At 32.3% G+C, this 15,765-nt stretch overlaps 1 protein-coding gene across 1 annotated transcript; it reads left to right on the top strand.

The window, feature by feature from the left end:
• On the top strand, nucleotides 862-2,964 carry LOC109723358. Its single transcript, XM_020251695.1, has 5 exons — nucleotides 862-927; nucleotides 1,116-1,217; nucleotides 1,692-1,745; nucleotides 1,841-1,990; nucleotides 2,881-2,964. The coding sequence occupies exons 1-5, from the start codon at nucleotides 862-864 to the stop codon at nucleotides 2,962-2,964; spliced, it is 456 nt and encodes a 151-aa protein (XP_020107284.1).

Raw genomic sequence — 15,765 nt, 5'->3', positions numbered from 1 at the left:
CAATAGAATCAAAACTTTAATTCACTAATAATTCAAAAATCAGATCTCAATTTGAACTAAAAATTTTGGAACTTTTCAATTCAAAGTTTTGATATCCAAAATGAAATATTATTCACAATTTAGATTTGTTTGTAGTTAGATTAAGATAAATATCTAAATCTGGTAGAGTTAAACAGAGCATTATATAATGCTTGTGTACGCAGCTCAAGGTGCCCGCTCTCTGGTTTATTTCTCTTAAGAAGTTTAGAAAGAGGGCTCAACTTAAAACTATTTTGTGCGAAAAAAGAGTCAGGTATAATTTTTTTATTAGTTAGTAAAATCCTATTTTCTATATATTTTATGTTTGGTTCGTTTTTCCTTCTTTTATAGTTTTACTAGTTTCTTTTATTCGGATTTATGGTATGAAAATTCAATTAGGCAATTTCATTGCGAAATCCCAACCATCAGTATTAGCGTAAGGATTGTATTAACCACAATAATTGATATCAGAGCCGGTTGGGGATTCTTGACAGCAACTTTATGTTTGAAATTAAATTTGAAATTTAAAATTTGAAACTTTAAATTTGAATTTACTTATTAAGCTTAGTTTTATAATGTGATAGCTAAAATCATTATTTTTCTCTTCCCTTTTGTGCTTATTTTTTCTCTTAATATAAAGACATTCTGCTATTCAAAATTTTTTTTTTTAAATTGTTATTGCATTAACTTTAGATATATGAGAATATGTTTTTATCGCAAAATCTTTATGCTAGGAATCACAACAAGGTATTTCAAGAAAAAATGAATGGTTAGATATTTTTAACGCAAAATCTTTATGCTAGGAATCACAACGAGGTATTTCAAGAAAAAATGAATGGTTAGATGCGTGGAATAAACTATATGCAAGCAGCAAAGAAGTATTGTCTACAAATGCTCCACCAATCAATGGTGCACCAACTAGATACCTCAGACATGTAAATTTTATATTTTAAATTTTAACACATTCAAATGGTTCTATTGTTTGTAAATGATTTATCGAATCTAGATCTCATGATAACATAATTTTGCAAGTTGCTAGAAACTTACTCTTTGTATACAATGATGATCTATTAACTATTTAATTCTAAATTGTCTAGTGGGCAGTATACAAAACACATAATAGTGAACCAAGTCATAAGATCCATGGTGCTGTTGCGACAGTTTCTGTTCATAATATACCAGATATAAAGCATGGCCAAGTAAGCTCAGCTGTAATTTGGGTTGCAAACGGAATAGATACGCCAAATTTGAACGTAATACAAGTTGGATGGCATGTAAGTTTTTCAAAGCTAGCCTCTTTGCTATTGTTTATACTTTTTATAGTTGTTTCTATAATATGTTATTTCAGTAATTTATAACCATATATTTTATTAACTACCAAATTTTGCTGGAAATTGAATCAATATGATAAGTTCCATGACATTGAACCTATTACTTTATGGAGCTAATCTTAGTTAGTTGATTTGAAAGTGATTAAAACTATATATTAAATATGATAGAATCATATATGAAAAAAAAAAAATAATTTATTTGATTTGGAGAGCCTTCCTATATAATTTTTGTTCCTAACTGTATCAAAAGGTTGAAATCTCCACCTCTTTAGCGCTATGGTGATTTTAAAATTTATACGTTTGATTTTTGCAACCCAATTGGATGTTTTTTTTTTTAATCAGGTAAATCCTGATCTCTATGGCGACAATCAAACACGGCTTTTTACATTATGGACGGTAAGCATTTATTACTGGTTTTGTGACTCCTTTCAATTGCATAATTGTTAATTTTTTTTGTGTATAACTAGTAATTAACTTGAATATATATTTAGGTAGATGGCTATAAAAATACAGGGTGCTATAATCTTCTTTGTGAAGGCTTTGTTTTTACGGGAAAATCCAATTTTGGCCCTGGGAGTGTTTTGGAGCCAGTTTCTGTATATGAAGGAGTGCTACACAACATAACACTTAAAATATCCCAGGTGAGTCTAGTAGTTAATTTCTCAAAGTCCTTTTTTGATGATCTTGTATTTAAACAATTTTACATCTGATTATTTTCGTTCTAAATGTTAATGTATGCTTACATTAGTGTACACTTGTATGCCTGCACGAATTTTCAACATGCATAGCCAAAACAAATTATACATGCATAATAAATGCAACATAGATAAAGAAAACGTCAAAAGCCTGCGTATTGTATTAACTCGATTTCATTTTGCTATCCCATGGATCAAAGCACAATTGCCGACACACCGGATCTTTTGCTTTTTTGTCATAATGCACAGCAAACACATTTACATTCACATCCAAATTAATCGTGATCAATTTCAACGACATTTAGGGACCGCTTGGTTGCATGTAACTGCAATTGCACTGTAGTTGTAACTGCATGTAACTGCAAATTTGGTATTTGATTTGATATATTTAACTCCAACTACTACAGTAGGAACTGCAGGAGGAGGCTTAACTGTAAAAGTTCGAACTACGTCCAAATTGACAACAGTTTAATTCAACTATAGCAGTTGAAGAGAGTAACCTTAAATAAAAGATATGCTTACCTGCTCAATTATTTTTTAAATAAATTTTTTTTTTTTTTTTACATTGGGGATAATCTCACCATTATATATATAAAATAATAAAATTTTAAAAATTATTTCTCAACTGCATGCAACCAAACAAATTATTTATACTTGCAACGTTTTCTACTATATCAAATCAAAAAAGATGCATATGGTTGTACCTGCTGCATTTTAATTGCATGAATCTCTAACCATACTGCATTTATAACTACATCTAACCAAACGGCTCCTTAAATGCTGAGCCGAGCCGAGCCGATCCATTTAACCCAAAGCGTGCATTTTCTGTTCGACAGGATCCTCAGTCCAGAGATTGGTGGCTGCATTGCAGGCACGACGGGTACAACGACGACAGCAATCTCGAACAGATGGGTTACTAGCCTCGCGCCCTCTTCACCTCACTGGCTCACGGAGCGAGCGGCGTAGAATGGGGCGGATTTGTCAGCCACGCGGAGAACGTTTCGGACCCTGCAATGGGCAACGGAGACTACCCAGTGCAATCAATACAAGGGGGAGCGATGTTCAAAGACCTTAAGCTTGCGCACGAGAATGGCTTGTATTGTGACGTGGAAATGCACAAGTTGGACCTGCATGTGGACGAGAGAGAGGGCTACAACATCGTTCCGGTTGGGGATAGCGGGTTTTACTTTGGTGGGCCCGGCGAAGAAGAGAAGTTGATGGAGATAAAGCTACAGAATCTAAAGATCCTAACGGAGTGGATTGCCGACGTCGACCTCCTCCTCCTCCTCCGATGCCTAGCGGGGCTTTTCGTACTCTGCATACCATTATATTTCTATTTCTGGATTTCTATTTCATTTCTATTTCTGGTTTGTCTGGCGGCCGGCGCGCGAGTTTTGATTTTGAAATTTTCTTCTTTTTTAACCTCAACCGTCCTCCCTTTCTTTTTCAAATTTTATTTTGGCTACAATATATATGTTTTTAAAAGTTTTTATTTTCTTAAATTATAAAGTGGTTAGGATCTCTCTTAAACTTCTGTCTGCCAATTGCATCTAGCACGGTAAAATTACGCCTTCAATTTAAAATTTGTTAGTGACCTCTTCACGTAAGCCAACTCCTGAATTTTACATGTATTGCATTTTTATTCTTTAACTGTTAAAATAAAACAGATTTTTATTGTAAAATAATATATAGTCAAGTTTAAGATAAGCTGAAACAATAACTAATTAAACTATTCATAATAGAAAAATAAAATAATTATTAAAAAAAAATAGATTTTTTAAATTATTATTCAGAGCATAAAGTTTTACATAAAGAGTACGACTATCAAATTCATTGTTTAAAATGATCCGCGAAAGAAAATTATAACTAAATCTTAGGACCTGTTTGGGAATTTAGAAGAACATAATGTCATTACATTTCAAATTAAACAGTGTGTATATCTTAAACATATTATTCAAGAGCCAAGATTTAACCGGTCTTATATATATATATATATATATATATATATATATATATGGGTCCGGCTACTATATTATTATGAGTACGATCGCCCTCGTACTCATAAGTTGTTTTCGATGATAGAGCTTCCGAATCGACAATCCACACCGTTAAACGTTATTTATAACATATAAAACTTATAGAAATCAAATTTTATAATTTTTCGACATCATTTACCTTACGATCAAGAGGTCACAAATTTGACAATTTTTAACGGCCGATATGGAATACTTGCTAGTTTAACGGTGTAAAAGAATCGAAATTTGTTAAATTTTTGATAGAAAATTATATTCACTACATAGATAAAGATCAATAACTCCGATCTTGAATTGAAGGATCCGATCATCCTTTTTTAGGACGTCGTTCTATTTTGACCGTTCATTTTATGCCCACTTGATGGGCTTTATTATGATTTCAAAATTTTACGAAATTTATTTTCTAGAAGTTTCAAACACTCTAGATCATATTTAACGGAGTGGATCGTTGATTCGGAAGCTCCATCATTGAAAACAACTTATGAGTACGAGGGATCCAATACTCATAATAGTATAGTAGCCATGTCCTATATATATATATATATATATATATAGAGAGAGAGAGAGAGAGAGAGAGAGAGAGAGAGAGAGAGAGAGAGAGAGTCTAACTATTATACTTTTATGAGTATAAGTCCATTTATACTCATAAGTTTTCGAAGGTACAGAGGCCTCCGTACTTGTAAGTTGAAATCAGATATCAGTTCTATTAGACATGATCTACGCTATTGGAATTATCTAGAAACCAAATTTCATAATTTTTTGACTTCGTTTGCCTAGTGAACAAGTAGCCTCAAAATGAACGGCTGAAAATAAAAATCTTATAAAAAACACTGATAAAAGACTCAAAATTTAAATCGAAAGTATTGTTCTTGTTCTTGATGTTAAGTAGAATTTTCTATTAAAGTTTCATGTAATTTGGATACTTTTACACCGTTGAGCTTAAAAACATGCCACATCGGCCGTTAAAATAGTCATTTTTTAGACCCTGTGATCGCTTAGTAAATGATGTCGAAAAATTATGAAATTTAGTTTTTAAATAGTTTCAATAGCGTTGATTATGCCTAACGGAGCTGATCGTCGAGTCGGATGTTCTATCATTGAAAACAACTTACAAGTACGGAGGCCTCCGTACTCTCCAAAGCATGGGAGATGTACTTTATATATATATATATATATATATATATATATGTATATATACATATATATATATATATATACATATAGGGTCTGACTACTATACTATTATGAGTACCATCGCTCTCGTACTCAGAAATCGTTTTCGATGATAGAGCTTCCGAATCAACGATCCACACCGTTAAACGTTATTTACAGCATTTAAAACTTCTAGAAATCAAATTTTATAATTTTTCAACATTATTTACCTTACGATCAAGAGGTCACAAATTTGACAGTTTTTAATGGCCGGTATGGGATGCTTGCTAGTTTAATGGTGTAAAAGAATCGAAATTTGTTGAATTTTTGATAGAAAATTCTATTCACTACCTAGATAAAGATCAATAACTCCGATCTTGAATTGAAGGATCCGATCATCCTTTTTTAGGACGTCGTTCGTTTCTGACCATTTATTTTATGCCCGCTTGATGGACTATTATGACTTCGAAAATTTACAAAATTTATTTTCTAGAAGTTTCAAATACTCTAGATCATATTTAACGGAGTGGATCGTCGATTCAGAAGCTCCAACAACTTATGAGTACGAGGGCTCGAATACTCATAATAGTATAGTAGCCACGGCCTCTATGGGTCCGGCTACTATACAACTATGAGTACGATCACTCTCGTACTCATAAATCGTTTTCGATGTTAGAACAAAAGCGAACGTATATTGCACGTTACTAAACAATAACTGCAAGGAAAGTTTGATCAACTTTCGATATGAAATAACATAACATGTGAAATAAAATAAACATGAAAAGCAAGTAAATCTTATTTAAAGCATATCTGCAGATGCCATCAACACTTCAAAATATAAAATGAAGAAAGAATTAGTTAGCAATTAAATCACATTAATCTGATTCTATATGTTAAATTAAATGCCTAAAATTTAGAAAGGTCCGCTGTCCAGTTAACACTCCAATATAAACAGGGAGATTGTCAACCCACGATTATTTGATGCTGAAAAGTGCTCTTCTATCCAAATTAAGGTCAGCAAATAAATGCCAAAAGCCTAGTTTCTGCTCCTTCGTAAAGCAAAAATGAGCTTTGGTGCCCCAAAAGCAAGTGCTTCTACTTCCAGCTACACTGGAAGTCATAAGACGAATATTAACTTCTATAGACATTCAAACTGGGGAAATCAGAGTTTTTTTATTTTGATCTAGATATTGAATATAACATTCTACTAAAAATTTAACCAATTTGGAAGTCTCTACACCATTAAACTAACAACCGTCTCACATCAACCATTAAAAATTGCTAACTTGTAAACCTTTTGATTAGTACGTAACTTATTTCTAAAAATTCTAAAATTTGATTATTAGATTGTTCAAATGCTATATATCATATTTAACGATGTCGATCAGCACAAAGAGATCTGTATTGTTTATAGCAGTATTTCCCTATATACATACACATATGTGTATGTTAGAAATTAACCGGCACATCAGAAAAAACGGAGCGGAAAATAATTTTGCACTTTTAAAATTTTTCGGAAGCTAAATACATATCACATATGAAAACCAAAAACCAATAAATCAAACCGTTGCCGGCGGATCATTCTCATGTTACTATGCAAAAATTTAATCTAAACAAAAACTCTTTATATTTAGAGATCTTATCGTGGACCAGTTAAGGTTTCTTGATCTACTATACGGTTGAAACTGAATATGACGAACAGAGATTTCGATTAGCCGCGCACATGCCTGGCCTTTGCGCGTATCCACATGGTATCGGCGACCCGATCGATCTTCGTCTCACGAACAGGATGAGTCATGGACCATCTAGACGGTGCTAGCAATCATTTCATGATCCACCAGTCGATGAAGAGTAGAAAAGTTGATCGGAGAGAAAACACGTGCGCGGAAGAGATTGGAAAGAGATAGATATCTAGATGTATATACATCAAAATCCATTATGCATCTCTTTAATTAAGATGCATGGCACCTTAATTAAAATTCCTCCATAGGTACAGCAGTACGGCTCTTCCTTTTATTTTATTTATTTATTTACTTTTTTTTATCTAACTTATTGTATATGCATATATAGTATCTTATTTCATAAAATCTTATCTAGTAAGATTTTCTCTCTCTCCAATTTAATAATTAAATATTCATACTTATCCAACTAAATCAAATCTAGTAAAAATCTTATCTTATAAGATATTATGAATATTTAATTATTCTCTAATTTAATTAAATCTAATTTAATTAAGCAGCTTCTTTTTATTTCCATTGCTTACACTAAACTCTTTAGTGAACGATTTTCATTCAAACGATTCAGGTGCACACAATTCCTAATATGTGTAACCGCATAGGTTTATTTTCATTCGGCAGTGGAGCTCAACATCAAACTCTTTGATATTTAATTAGAACTCTTCTAATCGATAAATAAGAACAATTCAATTCCAATCATTCATATTCTCTCATCGTCCATGAGTGACACCTAGCAGTATATCATGGCAATCCAGAATGGTGATGAAGAATGAACCTTTCTGCCTACAGTTACCATGTCATTAATTCCTTCCAACATACAACATCCCAATCGAACTAAGGTCATAATTACTCACAAAACCTTATCATTCGATCATATGACTAGAATATCTGAAATCAACTTAATATGGTAATACAGTTAGAAACTCTTTCCGTATACCATGTACCGTGGCCAGGGGTTTTCCGAGTTGAGTCCGATAAACTACATAGGACATTCTCCCTCATCATTGAGAGTGTTGGATTTCTTATTGCGCATTCACATGCCTCATTGCATAAATCACTACAGCCAATCAGTATCGAACATAGACACGTGTCTAGAGTCTAAGTATTAGTACTGTCAAATGGTAGCAACCAATACGTGAAGCAACTATGATGCCTCAGGTCCGAGGAGTATTTCACACAACTGTAGCAATGAACTTGTCACTGGCGAGCATAGAACCATGTGGCTGTTCAACTAAATAGTCACGCTCAGTGTACTTGTTCTCTAACAAGCACCTGTATGCTTATTCTAGTGTCCCTACACTAGCGACTTAAGATTCATCACCTCAATTAGAAACATAGCATACACCGGCCTATCCGGAATATCACCGTCCCTATAATATTCCTCTGGCTAGGAGCATTTAAAGAGTCTGGTACAAAAAAGTACATATCTCAAATTCTTAACTCTTAAGAATATGTCTTTTCAAACAAAGACCCATGGATGATTCATGTCAATATTGTACTGGTATACAATAGATATGAATAGATTATCTGCCCTTATATTATGAATTATAAATAATTAATATATAAATACCGTTAAGCCAGTATCACCAGATTGGCTTTTGGGCATATAACTAACAGTGTATACATGTATGAATCGGCACAAAAAAAATTATTGTTCTATACTCTCTAAACGCTTTCAGGCTGAATTCCTGTGTCAAAAATATTTTGTATAGTTTGCTAAGATAAGATCAGAATGAACAAGTTTTTGTGAAACGTCCTATATCTCATAAAAGATCATTGCAAACAATCGTTGAATGGCGACTACGTTGTATCTGTGTGCTCCTCCGTAGCTGCTGTCTAGGGCGAACGACGACTGATTCCAGTGTCAGCTCTTGACCGTCTACAAGTTCAAGAGGAGGCTGAATGTTGGCGTTCTTCAGGCATTCCTCAATGTCTCTATCTTCCTCAACATCTTGGTTAAGGAGAAAACTCTTGTGCACATAGAACATTAAAAAACATCGACTAGAGAAAAAGCTGCGGTAAAAACTTAGGCAAATCAGTAAATAAAAAAAATGTGATTTGTATTTCCGCTTGCAATATATTTGAAAGAGAATGGTGATGCCAACAAGAGGAAGTAGGAAGATACTAGCAACATCCCCAAGCTTCATGCTTAAAAGACCAAATACTACAAGTTGCGAGATTATCAGCCCAGTAAGTATACGGTCGTGTACATCAGGCCGAAATGCGCCACCACTTTCATATTGCTGCTCGTATGAAATGTGGACCTATACCATAAAACACAATCAATACTTATTTGAAATTAAGAGAACAATGCAACAAACTAGTAAAAAATGACAGTGTCATATACTTTTGCTCGTATGAAATGTGGACCTAGACCATAAACCACAATCAATATTTATTCGAAATTAAGAGAAACAACAAAATATTTTTTTTAAAAAAGACTTGTTATTGTATTAACTTCAAATATATAAAAATATGTTTCTAACATAAAATCTTTATGTTAGTAATAACAACAAAATATTTTTAGAACATATGAAGTATTAGTTGTATAGAATAAATTAAATGCAAGCAGCAAAGAAGTATTATTTATAAATGCTCCACAAAGCAATAGTGCACCAACTAAGTACCTCAGGCATGTAAGTTTTATGTTTTAAATTTCAACAAATTTAAATGTTTCTACTGGTTATTTTTTTATAGTAATATACTTTTGTAAGTGGTTAGAAACTTACTTTTGGTATACAATGATGATCTATTGACTAGTTCTACATCATCTAGTGGGCAATATATAAAATAAATAGTGAATAAAGTTATAAAATTTATAGTGCTATCGCAACAGTTTCTGTTTATGACGTACCATATATAAGGCATGACCAAGTAAGCTCACCCGTAATTTGGGTTGCAAACGGAATAGATATACCAAGCTTGAATGCAATATAAGTTAGATGACATGTAAGTTCTTTTAAAGCCTTCTATACTATTATTTACACTTTTTAGTTATTTTTATAATATTTAATTCAATAATTTATAACCATATATTTTATTAACTATTAAATACCTACTCATTGCCAGAAAAACTATATATGCATAATAAATGCAAAATACATATATTTTAGATAAAGAAAAATTGAAAAGACAACATATGGTATAGCTCGGTTCTATTTTACTATCCCGTGAATCAAAAAATAATTATACAATAGATCGGATCTTTTGTGCTTTTGTCATAACGCACAGTAAACTACTTTGCGACTTCATTTTATAAATGGATTTTTTTTTTTATTCGAAAGAATAATATCTTAGACGGTTCTCCATTATAATCTGTAATCATCTTAACCAGCTTACTTGCTTTATATAAATCTACAAAAGCATTTCCCATATTATATAATGGCTAAAGCATATGAACATACCATATATGCATCAAAGCAAATATATTATTATCTAACGAATAAAAATTACTATAGTAATATTAAAATTGAAAAAGTATGATATGAGAAGACTACTCTTTATAAACTTATAGGCTTGTAATATTATACGAATTAGAGTTCAAAAATCAATAGAGAAGCAATAGTACAAAGCGAAAGATTAGAACTCTCGAATTTTCAATAAGATAAATTAAATAGTAGTTTTCAATCGCAAATCTAGTAAGAATTATGAAAAAATCAATGAATTACAATCTAGAAAATAACAAATGTAACCATATTAGGAAAAAAATTCATCAAGCAAATAGTTTCAATAACAAGATTAAAGTACAAGTATATCTACCACTGCAATACAACAATACTCAATGTACTAATTGGATTAATTTGTGGATTTGGTTAGCATATGATCAGCTATGTTTATCGTTATTCTTTAACAAAGACTAATAGACCAAGACAAGAATTGTAGAAACAACAAAGTGTATGACGTTTGATAAGTGATCTCCGCTCTTTTCTTATCATTCTATCCTAATTCATTTTTTTTTTATTTTACGATTATGTATTCTTCCTGCAATTTTGTTGACCATCAAATCTGAGTGAAGTTATAATAGAAAATGTGAAAAAGAAATAACATTTGCATTGCAAATCAATAAAAATAAAATATTTATCATTATGAATATTTGAATTACAACAAATATAATTTCAACCAATACAAATTTTTTGCTCAACTATGAATCAACTCTACATCTACAAGAGTACCCCCAACACAATCAAAAGATTGTCGCAAATTACCTTATGTGCAAGGTACCGGTCACCATGATTAGCGATTAAAATATGTTTTAGAACTTCATTCATAGACTTCTCCGGATCATGTGATATATTTTGGACGAAAACCTGAAGTGTTCATATGCTATAAGTTACTCTACGAAGTAGCAATATATATTTATAGTGTAAGATATGAATTAGTTCAGTAAGTTATTATGCAAGGGCTGGGACCTAAATGTTTTAATCCATGCATAATATTACAAGCAAAATAGATTTTTTTATAATTCATCGGATTATTTTTTTATTTATACAAATAAATTCTGATTAAGATGCTCATAAAACATATTTTAACATTTTGTAGGAGGCTATTAGAGTCGTCTGCAGAATGCATCTCACAGCTGATGCGTAACTAAAATTTGGCATAGAGATTGTACGGGGCTGTTTATAGTCGGCATAGCATGGCAAGAACTATTAATATGGGTCGGAAATGCTAACCAACACAACGAGCTTTCACAGAGAATATGTTTATCAAATCAATCACAACCACCAACAGAGAGAATTGAATGGAAATTCACAGAGAAAGAGAAAGGATTCACAGATGAGAAAGTAGAAGCAATTTGCCAGAAAGGAAGAAAGGAAGATCTCAGCTGAAGCTTCGGGGTCCCTATCCGTCCAGTCTCTCTCCCCATCCCTATCAGTGCTTGCGCCCTAGAGCAAGTGACAAAGGGCTTGATGGTTGGTATCCGAGGTCCCAAGTTTGAATCCTAGTTGATTCACATTTTCCAGCTAAGTTTATTTCTAAATAAAATAAACGAAGCAGCTAGCATGCTACCTATCTCTAAAAAAAAAACACAACGAGCTTTGCTCTAAAGTTATTTCAAAAGATATAAAGACAGACACAATAAAAAATTTTCACATCACAATATACTGTTCTTCTTCTTTCAATTCCCCTTCTATTTGAATCCTCTTTAGTAGAAGTACACATACATTATGCATTCTTTCAATTACTCTTCTATTTTTTTATTAAACTCTATACTAAAGTTGAAACCAAATGTCGTTCCTCCATCGAACCATGTGGCTTGAACATTAAATACAATGTGCATGAACATTAAATACAATGTGCCATGTGTCTCTCTCTCCCTCACATGCTCTTTCTGTGCATAAACCAAAATAATTCATATCACATAGAATATTGCCATGTACTATTGCTATCTTGCTAATCATTAGGGTGCATGCATCCACCTCCCAGCTTTTCCTATATATTTAGCATTGTTCACTATCAAACAAGTGTATGAATGTGTGTACTTGTCTCTGCTTATTTGTTCCTCCCAGCTTTATCAGTAGTGCTTGAGCATATTCTCGATCTTGCTATATTTGTTTTGGAATTATTTGGGATACATATCTTCTACTGTTGTTAGGTGAGGTAAAACTATGTTGCTTTAAACTCTCATAGAGTGTACTCCTTGATAGTATAGGAATACAAAACAAATAATATAAATTTAACAGTAAACAATTTTTTAGTATATACCTTGATAGTATAGGAATACGAAACAAATAATATAACTTTAACATTAAACAAATTATTTTTTTCAGCATACTGGAATAATAACCTTATATAAACGCTATACTAAAGCTTAAACCAAATGTCGTCCCTCCATCAAGCCACGTGGTCTTTTTTTTATATGATTTTCTCTCTCTCCCTCATATGTTCTCCCTTCCTTTACATAAAATATATGGTGCATGGTGGGAAAAAAATATAGTACAGAGAATATTGCATTGTACTTTTGCTATCTATGTAATCACGTGGGTTCATGCATCCTCCCCCCACCCCAGTATTTCCTATATATATGCTGTTTATTACCAAACATGTGGATAAATGTTAATATTTGTCTCTACTTACTTGTCTTCCAGTATCAATAGTGTTAGAGCATTTTCGCCAGCTTCCTATATATATAAACGTCTATCTTCTAACATAGTTATTGGGCCCACCCATTTACTTCCTTAAGAAGTAAGAATTCTCTTTGGCTGTATCTACAGATACATATAGATACAGCCAGTTATATTTATCTGTTTGTTTTAGAATTATTTAGGTTACATATCTGCTACTTTTCTAAGGTAAGGTAAAACTATCTTCTTCTTCTTTTTTCTATTCCTATCTTTCTTGAGCATGTATACATGCAGGTTCTTTACTAGCTAATTATTTACCTTCTCTAGGCATCTTTATTTTAATTGGCTAAATTAAAGATTAAATTCTAACAATTTCATACTAAGTTTCTTTACCTTCCGTGCTTTTTATATTTCGTTAGTTCTTTATGGAATGATAACATAAATTGTTAAAAAGTAAATAATTAAATGGCTTATTTGTTTTAAGGATATGTTGGTGATATTGGGTTCCTTACTTTTTTTTATTAATGGTGGACATATATAGAGATTTGTCTCAGTACTTAAATTTTTAATCTACGGCTATTGAGCAATGTATGTAAAGATGTTAGAAAGTTTCTCTAGACAATAGCATTAGAGGGCTGGGATTAAAAAAACTAATGCATTAATTATGCTAGATTCAGAACACAAGCCTTATTTTTTATCATACATTAATTATTCTGCATTTGGTCATTCTATGCATTAACTTAAAAGTGGTTATCTCGTCTTTTTCATATCATTCTTGAACGTTTAAAGGACAATGGTGGCCCTAACAGTATCATATAAGCAATTATTTACCGACATACTTGGTGTTCTTGCCTTTCCTCTTCCTAATTACGGCGTAATGTTCGGTTCTGATGGCTTGTATGTGGGATGTGCTGAAATAAAAGTTGAAAATATTGATGGAACTGAAGAGGTTTTAAGTAGTTTGGTCATAAATGCATTAATGCTGAGTTAGCAGAGCAAAAAGCCGCTCATGAAGCAATTATATGCTTGAAGAAAGCACTTAATTTCGTTGTTGCTGATATTAACTATGATGACTTAATGGTTTATAAATCTTTATACCAACAGTTGTGTGCCAACCACAACCAACTCCAGTTCAACTACTATTTTTTAAAAGAATGTTACAGCTATGCTCTCAGTGAGGTTGGGTGCTTTCAAAATGAGAATACGTGGCTAGGACAACAAGCCGACCACGCTACAGAGTTGCTGTGGCCCACTACAATTAATAATCATCATGGGAATATGTCAGAGGATGGGAGTTCGCGTGTTTAGAATTACTGATAATCTTTTGAGTCTCATAGTCTGTTTGTTTAATATTATGTCATGGTCTCTGTTGTTTTATGTTCTGTAACTTTCTTCCTTTGCTGTGCAGTGCCATGATAGTCTGTCTGTTTAATATGATGTCATGGTCTTTGTTGTTTTATGTTCTGCAACTTTCTTCCTTTGTTTTGCAGTACTGTAAAGATATGTTAATTTCCCTCTAACACTTTAAGTACGATATTTTTTGAAATTTCTAATGTTGACTTCCTACGTTATACAATATTAACTGCTCTTCGTCTAACAATTTGGCACAAAAAAAGCAATTTTTAACTCTTGATCTAAGAACTGTTTTATTAATTATATTTGTATTAATCTATATTATATATTTAGTTATCTTACATAATATGAATGTTATATATATCTGTATATTTCATGATAAATAAATATAATGAAAGTCATATTATAGAGAGAGAGAGAGAGAGAGAGAGAGAGGCTACTATGCTATCGGAAGCACGGAGCCTTCCGTGCTTCCAGCTCGTTTTCGATGTTGCGACTTTCGAATCGTCGATTAGCTCCGTTAAACTTGATCTAGAGTATTTGAAGTACCTAGAAAATAAATTTTATGATTTTACGATATCATTTGCCTAGTGAACGAAGGGGCTCAAAATCAACGGCTGAAAATAAAAATCTTACAAAATGTAATAATATGACATTAAAATTTTAAATCAAAGATATTGATCTTGTTTTATATAGTATAAAGAATTTTCTATCAAAATTTCACATGATTTGGATATTTCTACACCGTTAAACTTGCAAACGGCTCACTATGGCCATTGGAATTTGTTGATTTTGAGCCTATTCGATCACTAGGCAAATGATATCGAAAAATAATAAAATTTATTTTCTAGGTACTCCAAATACTCTAGATCAAGTTTAACGGAGTCGATCGACGATTCGAAAGTCGCAACATCGAAAACGAGCTGGAAGCACGAAAGGCTCCGTGCTTCCGATAGCATAGTAGCCTCACTCTATATATATATATATATCGTGATAAATAAATATAATGAAAGTTATATTATTAGCTCTCAACGTTACGACCTCCTGCCGCGAAGCGCGGGTCATTACACTAGTTCTCATTATAGTTATTCCGAGATAGGGCCACATACACTCCTCTTCTATTTTTGGATTTTATTGTAGTTTTTTTTTTTAGTAAATTGCATTCTCATTAAAGTTGTTTTCTAATTTCATACATACGTGACCATATACATTCGATAATAGTCTTTGTAGCTATTTCTAGAAAATTGCTTGAAGCTTAGGGCCACATGCATTATCAAATATTTTTCTTAGATATTTTCAAAAAATTGTTTTAACCTTTGTAAGAAAATTTTGGTTAACTGAAGTTTATATGTACTAAGGCACTTCTAGTCTAACTCTAACAT

The sequence above is a fragment of the Ananas comosus genome, linkage group 17 (assembly GCF_001540865.1).
Source record: "Ananas comosus cultivar F153 linkage group 17, ASM154086v1, whole genome shotgun sequence".
Classification (NCBI taxonomy): domain Eukaryota; kingdom Viridiplantae; phylum Streptophyta; class Magnoliopsida; order Poales; family Bromeliaceae; genus Ananas; species Ananas comosus.
Note: the sequence above shows the minus strand (reverse complement) of the source record. Positions and strands in the feature narration are given on the sequence as shown.